This window comes from Telmatherina bonti (genome assembly GCF_933228915.1).
Source record: "Telmatherina bonti genome assembly, chromosome: 6".
NCBI lineage: Eukaryota > Metazoa > Chordata > Actinopteri > Atheriniformes > Telmatherinidae > Telmatherina > Telmatherina bonti.
The window spans coordinates 19524074-19542839 of NC_136624.1; the positions used below are offsets into that span (position 1 = coordinate 19524074).

Here is an 18766-nt window from a genome sequence, read left to right on the forward strand (position 1 = left end):
CTTTTTTTTCAACTTTATCTGAATTAAAAAGCTTTAGAGTGTTCTTAAGTTTTAACTTTTGTCCAATTGTGTTTCTTTGTTTTTTGGAGTATTTTTTTTATTTGTGTTTTTTTTAAAAGACAAACACAATGATATAAGAGACATAAGAGAAGGCTATACTGAGGAACAGAAAAAGAAAAGAAGCGTGTATTAATGAGAAGGGGAAATGGGAAAACTGTGGCTAAAGAATTAAAGGAAGCATGTTGAAAAGATTCACATATGAAAAATACAGTCCTTACATAGACATAGACAGCGCTCATCCTTAAAATGAATTTCAAATAAAACTCCAATTTTAGTAAGTAAATAAAGGGTAATGTATTTTTTTTTCAATAAAAAAAAAAGCCAGAAGACATCATCTATCCAGCAGAGGGAGCCAGAGAGTCACACAGGTAAATTTCTATTAGTTTACATTCCTGCACATCTTGGTGGCGTCCAGCTGTGAGGAAAGAGACAGTTACTGATCTCTGAACAATGAACCAGAGACAGAGACAGACACAGAGAGGACTGCACAGTTTCAATAAACACAGGAGCGTGTTTGATTTTCTGTGTCTCTGCTTTGCACCTATAAATTAAAACGCACCTCAAAGGGGCTGAAATGTTTGAAATGTTGTGAAGAATAATGTTCAGGTCAGTGATGGTGTGTTGGGGCACAGAGAGACTTATAGAGGATTTCTCCCAGTCTTAAGCTTTCAGGTTTGTTTACAGTTTAGCAGTTGTCCATATACAGTGTTTGTTTTTTTTTTTGTTTTTTTTTTTTGGTCTGTTTTAGAGCTGTTTTATTCAACAGTTAATGTATTGTTTTAAATGTTGTGAGATAAAAACTTTTCACTGTTTCTTTAAAAGCTACAACTACTGCTAACCATGACCTAAAACTGATGAGGTGTTAAATACTAATACTTTTAAAAGCTGGTAGTATGGCTGAAATACACTTAGGTCTAATTTTGTATTGATGCTCTGATGCATAAGCCACAGCAGTATTTGGTGTTTAGGAGTAACTGCATTATTGATGTGTAAAACAACAACACAACAATAACAACAACAAAACACAAAAACAAACACAAACCCAGTAGCAGTGGAATAAATCTAAATCTTATTCATGAGCTTCAGGGTTGAAAACCATAAGCCAGCATTTTCACAAAACATTTCCCAAAGTGCTGGATGTGATGACACAAATGACATTTGCAGAAAGAAACATGACATTTTCTTTAAAAATGATTCAGGTAGCGGTTGTAATATCTGTGAAAAAGACATTACAAAATAAGCATGAAGGATAAGATAAATCGTATAGCCAGTTTTGATTATATCTTTATTTTAATGAGGGTGCACTTAAAAAAAACAAAACAAAAAACCTAATTGGAATATTTGGAAAGATACTCCTGATGAAGCTTGATGCAGTGAATGGCTGTAAACGCTGATGAAGAGAGGCAATGAAAACATGTTGCAGTGTAGTAATTAGTTCACATGTCATTCCCTGGTTGGTCAGATAAAAGTCCTGCACTCCTGTAGTGGCACACATGCTGTATGTTAATGAATGATCTATTGATAGCATAGGAGGTTACTCTCTGTCATTCACCACATGAATTAAAACGTGATTTATTCAGTAAAAGTTAACATCATGCAGTCTTACTACTCTTAGTTTGTTTTGCCTTCACAGAAACTGCATGAGCTTGCTTGATTGGAGACCAAAATATAATTCATTTGTAATTATGGCCCAATTGAGAAATACTGACTCTGTTTTCAAACATACCTGGACTGTTCACCAGAATTAGTTTGAACCGCTCTGCCAGGCAGGCCTTTTTCCTGATTTTGAAGGGTCTTTTTTCTTTATGCAAATGTATTCATCATGTTTTGTGTTCACACCAAATGAAGCAAAGAAAAGAAACATAGTTTGAAGTGAGTCTCACAGATGAAGTTTGAGAAAGGCTAAGTTTGGGTGCAGAGGATGTTATTCCAGTACTGGCTAGCTTTGTTGCTACAGATGAACAGAATCTATCCCAACAGCTTCTGGGTGAGAGGCAGGGTAAAACTTGTCCAGGTTGCCAGTCCATCACTCGGCCAAGTGGATGTCCATAAAGTAAAATCCAGAGTTGGATTTTGTTTTTGCCAAAGCATTGTTGAACATAACAGTTTCATCTCTGTTATTCTAATTAACAGTTTGTTTCAGAGCCTTTTGGGCAGAGTTAAAACGGCACAGTAATATTCTGCATGGTCAACTTTTACACTTCAGACTTAGAGAGGAAACACATGGATTTTACGAATGTTGCTATTCCTAACAGATTCAGGAGGGACCTGAACTTACGACTGAGTCTCTGGTCCTCCTCCACTAAGAGGATGTTTACACATCACTGAATGTGTGTGTGTGTGTGTGTGCTTGTGTGTCGTTGGGGTTAAGCAGAGTCAGGCATTCTTTCCATTACACTCATCAAATCAATGTTCAACACTCCTCCTCCATCTACTGTCACTGCAAAAAACCACAGTGTGTGCATATGTGTGTCTATGTGCCTGAACATGTTTGTCACCAAAATGCCAAATCAATAAACAGATAGGATATTTGGTCAGTAAAAAAAAGTGGGGCAACTGGGCAGTCTGGTGTAGGCTCATGATAAAATGCTGCTGATTTAAATCAGTTTGACGCTATTTCACAGAAAAAAGAAAAAACGCCTTTTACAGTAAGACAGCTGTACTATTATTCTGTAAAACTTTCCTCTTGACTTTTCCTCGAGTGTCACCAGCCGGCCGACAGCTGCCGCTTTGAGGAAAATGTCAACAACTAAACCATGATATCTAATGTTTGTGCTGTCCATAAAATGAATAAAGCTTCAGTGAAACTTTGTTATTGTAGTGCAATAATCATATCATGTCTGCCACTTGTGCTTAGTGTTTGGCAGTAGATATCAGCATGCAATCACACTAAATAATGATGGTGAACATTATGGTTGAAAATTCACATGTTAATATTGCATTCATGAGCACGCTGACAGCTCATGGTTTGTTTGGAGCCTCAGAGAGTGAACTCATGGCAGGGAAACCCCATTTGAAGACACCGTCTGGAACATCTAGTCTGTTTTCTGTCAACCACACAGAAAGGTCAACATGGGACTGTGTTGTCATCATTGCTGCTCGGTAAACAATCTCTTCTTTAAAGGTGGATGACTGTAAGTCACCGTGGCAACAGTAAACATCAGTGAGTCCTTACAGTATGTTTACATTAAGTGAACTACAGTTGTTTGATCTGTGCAGCTATTGTTAAAAGAAACTAAATAAAACAAGTAAAGAATGTCAGAAGATAAGATTTTTATCATGTCAGTGAGAGTGAAATGGGCCGGAGAGGATATTTACCCAGCATTTTGGATAATCATTGACATGTCTAAGACAGATTTAAAAAAAGTTGTTTTTTGGGACTGTTTGCTTTACAGTGACGTCAAATTATAAAGCTTGCAGTTAAATGGTTGGTAGTTTCGAGAAGGGTTACTCAGTTATTCAGGAGATTTATGCTGAAAAAATGTGAAAGATATGAATATAAATATTTATAGCTGTGTTTTGAAAATAAATATTTTTGTCTTTAATGAATTAAGATTGTTATCTGAGGATTTAGTGATATGAAAGCATGTATGCCATATAAGTAAAATTAAAAGCGCAGTAAAGAGTACAAGTCTCTGTCTCTATAATCATCAGTTATAAGTTTGTCACAAAGAGCATTTCCAAATTTGAAGTTAACTAAGTTAAGCTAAGTTAAGTTAACAATGAGTGACTAACTATTTTTAAGACAATGACTTTCACTTGTGACAGTTGTACTATTATTCAGTAAAACTTTCTTATGTCAAGATCCGGTCACCCAAAAAATCTTACCCTTTGGCCAATGTATAAATGTAAAGTACACATGGAGCATAATATTAAATATGGAATTGCATGCAGTGGGTTTTATGTCAAATTGATTATAAAGATTTTAATCTTGAAACTAATTAAAAAGAAAAATGTATTTTTGTAACTCTAGCAGGCACATAAAATGAACCATTTCGTCAGTAGTAAATTGATTTTTAAAATCCAGTGCTCATATACAAGATAGGCTACACTATCAGCAATAACATAATATCAATCCCAACCACTAACAGATTACCATAACATTTTATATTTTATATTCCGTACTCAAATTTCTTTCTTTCTTTCTTTTTTTACATTTTATTGGCCTTTATTAGCAAGGTTGTCTTGACAGTCTTCCCAGCATCTGTTCCAAATGAGCAGAGTGAGCTGCTGGAAGCTTTTTTTCTGGCAGAAACCTCGTTTGGAAAACTGGAAAAAGCAGCACCTCAGCGCCAGACCTAGAAAAGCTTCATCTGAAATAAAAAAAAAAAGAAACAAAAACAAATATAAAAAGAAACAAAACAAAACAAGCAAAACAAACACATAAAATGAACCCTTTAACGTGATTAAATATTTTCATTATGGTGTGACATGCAAATAGCTGCATGCTAGGTTACTGTAAATAACAAGCAAGTTAGCATTACATGCTAACAGTGGCGGCATTTTGGAGCACAGAGATTAACGTATATTTCTTTTTAAAGTCTCTATCAGGACTTTGTGTACAGCACACTAATATGTGGAAAAATATAGCCTTGCAGATTAATGGTCCCCCTTAATACACAGTTTAAAACGAGAGTTGAGGTAATTGCTCATTTTATGACAATGAACTACCTACATGTTGTAATGAAAGTATCGTTGAAATGGTATCTATATTTGTGTACGAGTGATTCTCAACATTGATTTATCATTTCAGGAAAACCGGCTCTTTAAAACTTTATTAACACAGTAAACTGTAAACAGTAGAAACCTCAGGACAATAACAGAATGGACTCAGAAACCACAATGCCGCTGTCCCTGTATAACCACACATGCCTACAAACACTGAACACTCATACATTTTAAAAGCCCACAAGTAATGATACTTTACATTAATCTGGAATCTTTATATTTTGGACATCTGGAGGAAAAAAAAAAAATCACAAAAACTCTGTCATAAAACAGCAAAACACTTGACTGAGCTGGTCACACTGATGAATGTGATTAATGCAAGTGTTTTTTTAATTTGGTTCACTGCTGATTGTTTTGGCTGTTTGCCAGCTCGCTGATTGTGAGAGACAAAGCAGACACTTCTGTCCAACATATCCCAGCCAATGAAAAATTAAGCCAAAAATAGATAATAAAAATAATCATAAAAAATTTTGTCGATGGAGATGCGCCTTTAAAGAACAGCGAGGTCATGGCAGCTCTTGGACCGCACTTTGACTGCCATGCGCTGGTTGTTGCGTGCCACCAATTTGTCCAGGAAACGCCGAGCCTTCTTGGTAAGACTTTCTTTGCGCTTGTAGATGGAGTGTCTGCGCTTGGTGACCTCGTTGCCATCCCGACGCAGGCGGATCTGTCGAACCACGCCCTCAAAGAGCTCAGCCACGTTGTGCTGCAGAGAAGCTGATGTTTCTATGAACTTGCAGTCAAACACCACTGCACATGCACGACCCTCTAAAGGATAAAACACACAGATGGAGCAGTACTGAAACGTTAGTTGCATTGCTCTGATAACACCACATTTGACCACCAGTGTGTATTTATTTTTGTATGTATTCATTGATCCCACCTTCCACAGCTACTTCTCTGGCCCGAACCAAATCAGTTTTGTTTCCGACAAGAATGATGGGAAGGTTTTCAGCCTGCCGTGTCCTCCTCAGCGTGATGCGTAGCTCAGCAGCAGAGTCAAAGCTCGAGCGGTCGGTGACAGAATATACAATAACATAAGCGCTTCCTACTTTGAGACAGTCATCATAGGAGGAGGGATCCTCACCATCCTGCAATTACAAAGATAAGAGGACATATCTTACATTCTTAAAATCTAGTTTTACCAGCTGCTTTGCAAGGTGAGATCTCCAAACTGATGTAATGTCAAGAAAGAGTTTGACTGAATCCAACTTCATTGAGTATCAGCTGGGATTCAATTTATAGCTTAAGCTGGCATGTAAGAAGACACATTTAGGTTCTTCTTATTGCTCCTGCAGCACTGACAAACCATTTGATATGGGTGACTTGCAGCAAATATGTGCAATTTTATTTAAATCTTTATTTATTTAATTATTTCCCTGTTAACTGGTTTATTTTCCTGTGTTACTTTGTCCAGCGCACTTTGTTTCACCTGTGGTTGAAAAGGGAGTGGTTGACTCAAATATGGACAATGTGTAAAACAATATTTAACCTTATGGCTTTTCCTCATCATTTCTTATTTTTGGAAGTTAATTTAATGAGATTAATAAAACCAATCAACCAATAATTCTAAAAAAGAAAAGCAAACAAAATATTTAGACTGCAGACTGAATAAAAATAATCTGTAAAAAAAAAAATTTGTACAGTAAGTTTGTGTATGTTGAATTATTTCTTTGGTGTTACAAAACTTCTTTGACAAAAATCTTTTAGCTTTTGAAAATTTGACCTGTTTATTTCTTGTATATGTCATGAAATGAAAAACATAGTTGAGTATGTGGGTTGTGCTCGCCAAATCTTAATGCCAAACGCTGGCAGGTCTGTTTACAATGATGTTAGCAATATGCGCATTGAAATCTGGACATCAGGAGAAATGTTATGTCCAGTGATAAATTCAGATTATAGAATAGAATAGAATAGAATAGAATAGAATAGAATAGAATGGAGAGATACTGAAGCTAGATTCTGCATGGTAATTTCATAGCTCAACAGACTAGAACTAAAATATATCCTCCAAGATCACTTTGCTTGCCGGTTTATGACAGACTATGTCCAGAATTTGGGAATGGGGAGGATGGAATGGGCCGCCTGAAGCTCTGACCTCAACACCAGTGATCACTTACTGGGATTAGCTGTCCATGCCAGAGTGACCAACACAATCACACTGGCTTACTTGCTACAGATCTGGTTTAAGAAGTGGAGCCATCCCAGAGCAGTAGAATGCTGCTTTTTTTCTCACTTGCATCTGAATAAAACCACGACTTCCACCAGGTATGAAATCTGCCTTTAAAGCTCATGCATCACGTCAACATACACAAGAATGCACAGTACCAGTTTGTCATTCTCCCACGTGTCCATGACGATCAGTGTGGTTTCTTCTCCATCGACTGTCAGCGTTCGCTCGTATGTGTCCTCTGTAACAAATAAACAATGACGGCATTTAAGACTGATTACAACTTCTTTAAGACCGTGTTCAAACTCAGCAACATTCTCATGATGTGCTTCAGTTTTCATATTTGACTTAGTTGTTTTTATGTTATTCCTGTTTTACTTAGAAGGATATTCTTTATATTTCTTGTCCTGTCTTACATATTGTGATCCTGCTTTCTCTGGTATAATTGCTGACACCCCTTTCATATAAACTGTTAGTTTGGCTTGAATGGTTCTCAGAGTAACAGTACAGGGAAATTAAGTCACAACTCATTTTATTTTTTTGCTGTTTTTCTCATAATTTGTGCACAAATAAACAATATTTCTGTCAGTTTGGGCTCTGGTGATGATTTGAGTCCCAAAACCTTTTACAAAGGAAATGTTGAAACTTGTCATCACTGACTCATGACTACGAGCAGTTTATGAATTTGTTTAGTTTCTAATCTGTCAAAACAAGGATGGATCCCTGGTTAACTGACAACACCAATACGATCAGGCAAAGCTGCAGGCAGAAAGATGGGAAATGTATAAAGGACAAAGTACAGGTCTCTTTGGAAATATTGAGGGATACTCTTGCTGATTGGGCTAAAAGGGAGGCTAAATCTAAATATCTGATCTGATAATATTTCTGCAGCCCCAGTTCCAATGTATGTTGGGACATGTGTTGTTGTGTAAAATGTAAATAAAAACAGAATAGAATGATTTGCAAGCAATTTTTAATCTATATTCAATTGAATACACCTCAAAGATTAAATACATCCCAACTTTATTTAAATTGGGGTTTTAACACAAGACATTGTCCTTGAGTATAATTTACTGCTATAGTCTATACTCTTCTTAACCTTCACTTAAAATCCAGTGGTGATTTTAATATGGACTTCATATTTGCTTCCTCTTATAGGGAAATCCTTGACACATACTAATTCTTCTCCGGATGTTGTCTCTGCCAGATTGCTGATGAAGGTATTTACTGTTGGGTCTAGTGTCTTTTATTAATACTTGTCTTACTTCAGGATTTGTCCCAGATCTGCTTTTAAACATGCAGTGGTCCGGCTCCTTCACATTGAACCACTAAGTTTATGTCATTTTAGATCTGTTTTTATTGATGCGTTTCAAAGAAGGTTTTAGAGAAAAGAGTTTGTATTTATTTACAGTTCTTTCTACAAAACAAGTCTATTCAGAGAATTTTCAGTCTGTTTTATCTGTTGCATCACAGCACTAAGTCTGCATTGCTAAAGGTTTACAATAATGTTGATGCCAAGTGTCTTATGTCTTTGTTATGCTGAACCTAAAAGGAGCCTTTGACACGGCCAACCACACATTGTCCTCCTGTAATGTCTTGAGCATTATGTTGGTATATGAGGCACTGCACTCAAGTGGTTTAAATGATATCTGTCAAACAGAAGCTTTTCTGTAATGTTTGGTGATGTGTTTTTGTTTTATCTCTCTTCCTCTTGTGGAGGTCCCACAGGGTAGCATTCTCGGCATTGTTCTGTGTACATTGTCTCTGCGTCCACTTGGTTCTTTTATAGCGGTGTCTCTCAAATCCAGTCCTCAGGCCCCCTGCCCTGCATGTTTTAGACACGTTTCTCCTCCAAAAGACTTGAGTCAGATTACTGAACTTCCTTATCAAGTTCTTTGCAGCCTGTTAATGAGCCTTTTATTTCATTGAGGTGTGTTACTGTAGGGTTGCTTATAAAACATGCAGGGCAGGGGGGTCTGAGGACCGGGATTGAGAAACACTGCTTTATAGCAAAACACAATGTATCTTTTCATTACTATGGTAATGATGCCCAAATTTATATCACTGAAGCCACATAATAAAGATGCTTCTATCAATGGACATATTTTCTTTTTGGTTAAGCAAAATGGATAAAGCAAAAAAGAGAGTATCATACCTGGCGATACTATATAGGTTTTGACTCTCGTTTCCACTATTAGATATTTGTGAGTTATCTTTGATAGTTACTTTAAATTCAATAAAAGAAATTGAAGATGTGATTAAGATGGCTTGTTTTAAACCCTGCGTGACGCCCCCCCCCCCCCATTTGCACACCTCATATCACCCTAAACTAATCACAAAGTAACTTACAAAATGTTATTACTTGTTATCATACAAAAAATAGAGACCAAAGCACTCTTTTTGTTTTTCAATCATTAAAAAGGTTTAATGTGAACAGCTTGTTCAGTGGAGCTGATGAAATAAAACCAATAGTCTGTTTGTTTGCCCACACACTGTCTTATCAGGCCTTTATAATGAAATGAATGTATAAGTGTTGGCAACATAGATAATGTTGTTACTATTAGAGGCAAAAAAAAATACATTAATTCACATTAGGGTGTGGCTGTTTCATGCATGCATAATACTTAGAGAGATGACATGATGACATTGTTCACACTTTTATCTTTTGTCCTTTTTCTATTCTTCTTTCCTTCTGTTTCTGAACTGAACTCCTAATGGCTTTTTTGATTTTTTGTTTTCCATCCTTCAGCTCTTGACTCAGCTAATGTGAACCAAGTGACTCCGATGTGATCCATATCTGTCTTCTGCTTCTGCATAAATGTGCTTTATCTTTTACATTTAGTTGGAATGAGCAAAACAATAACAGTCTAATTTATCACTGTCAGCAAAATAAGAGTTGCATAAGTATACTTTAAATATATAAAACCAAAACTGAAATATAATTTATTTGGAAACAGTTTGCAACTTAGTATTAATTGCATTTGGCCTGCTGCCTGAGATGCCCGCTTTACTATTTTTCCAACACACACTGCTGCTGACTACGACAGCAACTTTCAAACAGCAGCAAGGCGGTAAACATGATGCCTACACAGAAAACGTGATGCCCACCCTTATTACTTGACATGGAAATAGGGGGAAACAACTCATTTTCTCTTGCTCTAATACTCGAGTGTGCTATCACACAGATCCCTCTTGTGCACAGTGTGCCCCTTCACAGACCACATCGCTCATCACAAAAACCGCCCCTGTTACGACAAGTTTTTATGGTTTGTGTTTACTGGTCAAAGCTAAACCGTCTCTGAATCATCACAATCTAGACATGGCCATTCATGTATTTATCATTTCCAGGCTTGATTACTGTATGCTGGGTCCCTTATGTCCTGTCTCAGCCACTTTCAACTTGTGCAAAATGTGTCTGCCAGGCTCTTGACATGCAGACGAGTATGTTAAGCTTGTTCTCGTCATTCTCCTCTGACTTTCAGTCAAATTCAAGACTGATTTGAAACTTTTGATGTTTGTTTTTAAAGCTCTTAACAGCTTTGTATAATCTTATTTTTCAGGGCTATTAACTATTTGTGAGCATGACAAGGTTTTCAGGTCAACCACTCTTTAATGTTGCGAGATCTAGATGCAAACAGTGGGGTAACAAGTCTTTTTCAGGTATTTGTTCGAGGCTCTGGATGAAGCTCCTTTCTGACCTGCTACTTTTTATGTCTAAACTTAAAACTTATTTATTTAGGATTGCTTTTAAAAGTATGGTGATTCTATTTTATTTTTTTTGGTTTTTCTTCTCTTCTTTTTAACTCACGTTTTGGAAGATTTAGTGTTTTCTTCCTATTATTCACAAATATCACCGTATTTGCTAATCGCATTGATGTTGTACAGACAATGATTTAATTTTTGCAAAAAACTTAAGCTACCTGTGGATTGTCGAAAAGGGCTATATAATTAAATTAAGTGTTGTTATAACAGGATGAACAAGAGTATAGTTTAATTTATTGACAGATATGACATTGTATGTGAAATAAGACATTCTTTTATATTCAGTTTTTTGGCAGCTTCTGTAGCTATAGTGTCATAAGATAATAATAATCTACATCATATAAAATAAAATTAAACTTCAGCATCCCAGCATCACAATTCCAACATTTAAAATGAAAACTTAAATCCAAATAGAAGAAATGCCATTACAAAGAACAACATTGAACGATTTTCTACATTTTCCTTGATTTTAAGACTCATTCTTTATCTCTCACACTTCTCATTATCATGGGAACATAGTTAAAAGAAAACACATTTTAAATTCTTTTATGATGTCATATTCAGATTATTATATTGGAGTGTAAAATAAAATATTGCTGTTCAGTTAACAAATAAATAAAATAAAACAAAACTGCACTAGCAGTAAGTTTGTTGACTTACTTCTTTAAACAAACTCAAAAAGACTCAATCAGTGTATCTCTCCAACACATCAAATGGTTTCGAAATACATGTTTGCCACACTATTTGATGTCAATAAATAATTTAATAAATAAATCCTAAAATTGCTGAGATATTTTAACTTAGACAAAACTAAGAGTTCAACATAGTGGCCAGCACTTTCTACTAAAGTCATTTTCTCCAAGGCTTGGCTTAAAAATAATAAACGCTAAGAACAACAAATGATGATAGTTATTATAACTGTGGTCAAAAGCAGACCAATAACAAACAATGACAGCAAAATTTAGCTCAGAGTTCAGACAACAAAGCTGTAAACAAACATAACCAGACACAGAGTTCATTCAACTTGAAAAACTATCAGCAGACAGATTCAGTCCTCACACCATGTCAGACTTTCAGAGGATCAATAAAAGCTGCCAATCATGGCCAAAGGCCAATCATCATGTGACACAAGAGCTTGTCAATGATGTTAAGCAACTCACATTGCAATGTCACAACAAAGGCAAAGACACTGTGCGCTACTTAAATGCTGAGTCTATTTTAAACATTTTTAAGTGCATACTTAGTGTTGTGTTGGGCAGAGAGGAAGTTGTGCTAACAGTTCTGTCATTTTCTGAAGTGTTCTCACTTTAGGTTCAGAGTATTTCTTTTTACATGGATGTTTTAGAGCAAGTTAAACATTGTGTTTTCATAGAGCTTCATTTCCTGTCTATGCCTTAAATCTGAATAATGATGGGAAACTTGGACCCTGTTATGAGTGATGAAAACCAGAGTTAAGAGGAACATTTACAAGGAGCAATAAATCGGATCAGCAGCTATGATTTAAAAAAAAAAAAAAAAAAAAAAAAGATAAACAAGTTGGTGAGAAGCTCTGAAAACTAGCGCATGAAACATGGACACAAATTCTCACCTCCAGGTTGTTCATCTTTCTCTGTGACCCCTGCAAAAATTCCTGCAAGGCTGGTCTTTCCAACACCATGGTCGCCAAGCAACACCACTCTGTAAACACAGTCTGAATCACTCTGTGAATCGTCATCAGAGTCTGAACTCCAGTGAGCGCAGTAACGGAGGGACTTGTCTCCGGGGTTGTAGGATGCTGACTGGCCCAGAGGAAGGTGGCCACGAAGTGGACGAGAACGCTCCGGGTCCAACTGAGTGCTGCCAGAGAACTGAAGGTCCCGAGTCCAGGATGGGTGCTGGTAAAGGGGAGGAACTGGTGTGCTGCTTCGCCGTTGCAAAGGCTCCTTCTCTCTCTGGGTGTTGAGGGTCATATTGCTATGGTAACAGCATCAGGACAGGAAAGGCCTAAAGAACAAAATAATACAGAATAAAGTCTGTGCTAAAATAACAACAAATGTCTTTTTTTTTTTTTTAAAAAAAGAAACCCTTTCACATACAATTGGAGTAGACAAGCAGTTTTCAGAGAGAGAATATTTGATTTAAATTCCAAACAATCAATTGCCCCTTGCTGCAGCGATGCAGTCCAGGGTGTGTCAGTACACTGTGACCTCACTGCTGGGTTTGGTTACAGATGGTTGACCAAAAGAATGTGTGAAACCACAAGTGGAAGTATGAAATTGAAGAGGCCATTGTTGGGTTACATATGAATTCAATTATTTTCATATGATTCCAATTTGAATAAAAATGCTCAGTTGTAAAAGCTATCAGGGCTCCAGAGAGTTGTATCTTTTACTGTAAAGGTTACAAAAATTCCCAATACAGAAGTTCCTTAAACTTCCTGCTTGGTTACACGAACTTCCACTATGATCAGCAGTGAAAGAGGTTTACCATGTGAAAGAGGTTTTTTTGTTACACTGTTTACTTATCCCACAGAGATTCAAATGATTACAGAAGATTGTTTGCTTTCTGAAAGGACTTTATCTAAAACAGAATCTTCAGATTGAGCTAAATTTATTGAATTATTGGTTTAAACTGAATTACAGAAACTTTGAAGTAATGCTCAAGACTGCTTTCTACTTTGAAACTTGTTTTAAAAACATGCAAATCCATAGAAATAATCACATTTTATTCGGTTTGATACAATTACCTCATTAAAGTGCTCTTAAAATTGTTGGTTTAGTTTTGAATAAATGTAATCTTCTTTTCAGGTGAAGGCAGTCTAAATTAGCATTACTGGTGAGTGTTTATATGTATCTATTTTCATCACTTTCCTTAGAAACATTAAAATCATTTGTATTTTGTAGACAACATGCTATATTAATGAATATGTCAGCATAGTGGAGTTTCGTGCATAATTAAAACTCTAACAACAGTTTAAAAAACTAAGTATATCACCTGTTTAATACATAAAATAAATCTTAGGGAAAAAAAACAATCATTTCCCTCATGTAAATAGATTTTTTTCTGCAACACAGCAGTAGTACACCATATATATGTTCTTATAGTAAACCAAGACCACCCAGAAAAGTTTAAATAAATGTAACTAAAGAAGCTAAACACAAAAATAAATAATATTCCAAAAACAGCAACAAACAAAATCCTTAAATTCACATACCAGAAAATACATTTACTATCTGTGAGCAACTACAAACAAACAAACCTTCTATAATAAATAATTCAAGTATTTAGAGCTGCCAAGAATGACTGGGAGTGTTGGTGAGGAACAATAGACCATCCAAGAGCTCATAGTTACAAATAAAATGCAGAAGCTATTTTAGAATCCTTTATGAAAATAGACAATTTTTTGGGGGAAATTTCAGCTTGTTCATGGAAAACAAAACTGAAACAAATATCTCCCTGATTCCATATACATCAAGCAAATGTCAGCCAGTTGCTTGAAAGTAATCACCAATGTGGCTTTAGTTTAAATTAATCAAGAAAAAGCTTGAAATAAAGTTTGAGACATTTTCGCTGGAACACGTCAAAGGAACCACAATACACATGTCTAATCATGTGACATTAAAAAATATTTAATATTCCTCATTAAAATATTTCCAAAAGTCACATTTACTGACATTAAGACTTAAAAGCTAATATGCAAAAAAACATTAAGTCTTATAAGTAATGTTATAGATGCAATTGTTTGTATAAAGTTTTATGTGTTTTCACATAAAAGTGTCATGTCATCTCTATGTAGAAAACATTGTAGATAAATACAGACTTACCATGCCATGCACAGTCTGCCTCTGTCCTGCCTCATCAAAGAAAAGAAAAGAAGTGAACCTTGTCTCCCAGTGTCTGTCTGTGTAACAGTACCCTGGTGCCACAGTAACCCACCTGGAAAAAAAAAGTTCCACAACAGCGTTAAAAATTCAGCAGTGGAATCACGGTCATCTACCTCCCTGTGGTTGTGTGTCAGAGCGACAGCAGAGGGGAAACAGATATCTGAGGAGGGAGTGTGTATGTGTGTGAGTTTTATCAGTGTGGAGGGTGAGCTGGTTTTGGAAACATTTTGGTCACTTCCTGTCTGACTGAAGAGACAGTTTAACTTAATGAAAGAGCTCAGTCCAGCCAGCCTGGTTTGAATATGATAGCGAAAGATGTATTTTCCACTGGCTTTGTGGACTTAAAGTGAGCTTGAGAGTGAGCACTACAATAACCAACACACACACACACTTGATTTTTAGTAAGATCAAATAAAAACAAGTTCTTCTTTACTTTTCACAAATAATTAAATAAAACAGGATGGTTAAACCTGGTGAAAAACTGCCCTGCAAAAAGCAGAAAAAGACAACATACTGTATATACTAGCAAAATTTAAAAAAAAAAAAAACTTGTTCAGCTTTTGTGCAAAAATTTTTCTCAACCAGCAGAGTAACCAAACTGATACAGGCTACATGATTATTAACTGACTAATTAATATACGAAGACACCTCTTGACTAAAAAGCAATGTGCTAATTGACGAAAGCACCCATTTGGCAGCTGAATGTGTTTGTTAATCAGATATTTATTCATTGATGATGTACCTACAAAGAAAACGGCCACCTATTGAGTCACTGGGTAAAACTAACTGATGTAACGACCAAAAGCTAGGTAACTTAAACACCAGCTATCTAAAAGCAAACCATTAGTTCAAGAACAAGTCAGGTGATAAAGAGACTTAATAAGAAGATTACTAGGCTAACAGGCAGTTGCAAGCTAACAGAGTACTTGATAAATCAGTTCACGAAATTTGAATTTTCGTGAATGAGACTAAATAATAGACCATTGGATGAAGAAAATAGCCTAAATTAAGTGTAGATACCTGTAAACGAACTACTGAAGTCAAAAGACAGATATTTATATTAAACTAAAAGGTGCTTAACTGACAAGTTACTAAAGCAGTAAATCACCAGTTTGATCATGATATGATATTATATCTTTTTAATCGAGCAAAATTGCAATTCTTTATTAGCCAATACTGTCACAGTCTGCTCTGCCCCTGTGATGCTAAGCCACACCCCTCATCGGATGAGTAGCTTCCACTTGCTGCTGTTATCTGCTCAACACCTCCAATCAAAACCTGGTTGCAGCTTCACTTCACTCACTCTTTGCCAGACTGTCTTTGCTTTCATGTCTTATTTTCAGACTGCTCTTCTGGTATTGACCTCATGCACTTATAAAGCTTGTTGAAAAATCTTGGTCAATTACAATTTTGACTTCGATCCAATCTCCAGTACATATATACACACACACATACATATACAGTATATATCTCTATATATACTGTATGTATATATCTATATATATCTCTATATATACTGTATGTATATATATATATATATATATTTTTTTTTTTTTTTTTTAACACACACTGCTAAAAAAAAAAAAAAGGGAACACTAAAGCAGCATGTAGATCTGATTAAATAAAATATTTTTATTAAATACATTGTTCTTTCCATAGTTGAATGTGCTGACAACAAAATCACTCAAACATTTTCAATGAAAATCAAATGTATCAACCCATGTAGGTCTGGATTTGGAGTTATACTCAAAATGAAAGTGGAAAAACACACTACAAGCTGATCAAATTTTGATGTAATGTCCTTTAAACAAGTCAAAATGAGGCTCAGTAGTGTGTGTGACCTCTGCGTGCCTGTATGACCCCCCTACAATGCCTGGGCATGCTCCTGATGAGGCGGCAGATGTTCTCCTGAGAGATATCCTCCCAGACCTGGACTAAAGCATCCACCAACTCCTGGACAGTCTGTGGTGGAACTTGGCGTTGGTGGATGGAGCGAGACATGACGTCCCAGATGTCCCAATTGGATTCAGGTCTGGGGAACAGGCGGGCCAGTCCATAACATCGATGCCTTCGTGTTGCAGGAACTGCTGACACACTCCAGCCACATGAGGTCTAGCATTATCTTGCATTAGGAGGAACCCAGGGCCAACCGCACCAGCATATGGTCCCACAAGGGGTCTGAGGATCTCATCTCGGTACCTAATGGCAGTCAGGCTACCTCTGGCGAGTACATGGAGGGCTGTGCGGCCCTCCAAAGAAATGCCACCACACACCATTACTGACCCACTGCCAAACCGATCATGCTAGAGGGTGTTGCAGACAGTAGAACATTCTCCACGGCGTCTCCAGACTCTGTCACGTCTGTCACATGTGCTCAGTGTGAACCTGCTTTCATCTGTGAGTAGCACAGGGCACCAGTGGTGAATTTGCCAATCTTGGTGTTCTCTGGCAAATGCCAAACGTCCTGCACGGTGTTGGGCTGTTAGCACAACCCCCACCTGTGGACGTCAAGCCCTCATACCACCCTCATAGTCTGTTTCTGACTGTTTGAGCAGACACATGCACATTTGTGGCCTGCTGGAGCTCATTTTGCAGGACTCTGGCAGTGCTCCTCCTGTTCCTCCTTGCACAAAGAAGGAGGTAGCGGTCCTGCTGCTGGGTTGTTGCCCTCCCACGGCCTCCTCCACATCTCCTGAAGTACTGGCCTGTCTCCTGGTAGCGCCTCCATGCTCTGGACACTACACTGACAGACACAGCAAACCTTCTTGCCACAGCTTGCATTGATGTGCCATCCTGGATGAGCTGCACTACCTGAGCCACCTGTGTGGGTTGTAGACTCCGTCTCATGCTACCACTAGAGTGAAAGCACCGCCAGCATTCAAAAGTGACCAAAACATCATCCAGAAAGTATCGGAAATGAGAAGTGGTCTGTGGGTCACCACCTGCAGAACCACTCCTTTATTGGATGTGTCTTGGCAATTGCCTATCATTTCCACCTGTTGTCTATTCCGTTTGCACAACAACATGTGAAATTGATTGTCAATCAGGGTTGCTTCCTAAGTGAATAATAGATACATATATAGCATATGACAATATAATTAGGTGGAAAATGTTTATAGAGCTCTAAAATATATTAAGAAAGGAAAAGTTGTCTGAAAACTGTCTGCAACCTTCACTTAGCTAAACTTCCACCCCTCTCTTCAGTTTTGACTGACGTGCATTTAGATCATCACCTGGTGCCAAGAGTATGCTCCACTAGAACTTCACCACAAGAACACAAGCGCTTGAGCTTTAGTAACATAGAATATAGCTAAATAGGTGAGTTTGCATATGCAGTTTTCCACAGCTTGCCACTTTAATTTATTGTCTGCTGAAAGGTGCTCAGCTTTATATTTATACACATGGTGTTAATTTTATATAATTTTCTTTTGTGTGTATTTTATTAGTTCTTTTTTTCCAATATTTTATCTTTAAATGGCCGTATGATATTAGGTATACCTGACCTTCGAGGAGACAGTATTTGAATTAGTTTGTAGCAATACATATTTCTGCTGCATCAAATGTAATATTTGTTTAGATTGTGCTGACACTTTTTTTTTTTACACTAGAACCTTTAAATAAATTTATATTTACTAGAAACACTACAATGGTTATGTTTTCAATGAACATGTAGAATTGGATTTTGTTTATAAATGGGGTTCTTAAGTTGTTGTGGGCCTCACTTCTTTGTAAAATGTGGATGCTACAAGTTAAAATACATCAGTTCTTACACATTAAACTGGAGTGTTTATTTATTTGTGTCATATTAGACTGAGTATTATGGGGTAATAGACTGCTAGTGAAACTTATTTCGACATCTATGTCATTTATGTAAATATGTGATGTTCAGGACATTTATTCAAGTTTTCTCAGATCTTTGTTTCTATTTTCACTTCATTTCAGTACAGGTGTTCTTTTTTTTAAAATCTTTTTTTATCTTCATCATCATCTTCATCTTTCGTCTTCATCATGCTCTACATTAAAATATTTTGAAAGAAATCCCATAAATGCTTCCAGAATTTATATTCTGGGCAATTATTTGTTTTTCATTTTCATGCAGTTACCTCCTTTGTCATCTAAACTAGCCAACTTTAGACCTGTATCACATCAATAATCATGATTTCTGTATTAAACCTGAGTATAC

At 36.6% G+C, this 18766-nt stretch overlaps 1 protein-coding gene across 1 annotated transcript; it reads right to left on the bottom strand.

Moving 5' to 3' along the window:
- Positions 1 to 5278: 5278 nt before the first annotated feature.
- rem1 (RAS (RAD and GEM)-like GTP-binding 1) lies at positions 5279 to 12669 on the bottom strand (the record flags this gene model as incomplete). Its single annotated transcript, XM_079242404.1, has 4 exons — positions 5279 to 5556; positions 5672 to 5879; positions 7117 to 7199; positions 12309 to 12669. 4 exons carry the CDS (start codon positions 12667 to 12669, stop codon positions 5279 to 5281), a joined length of 930 nt encoding a protein of 309 aa, XP_079098530.1.
- Positions 12670 to 18766: the final 6097 nt, after the last annotated feature.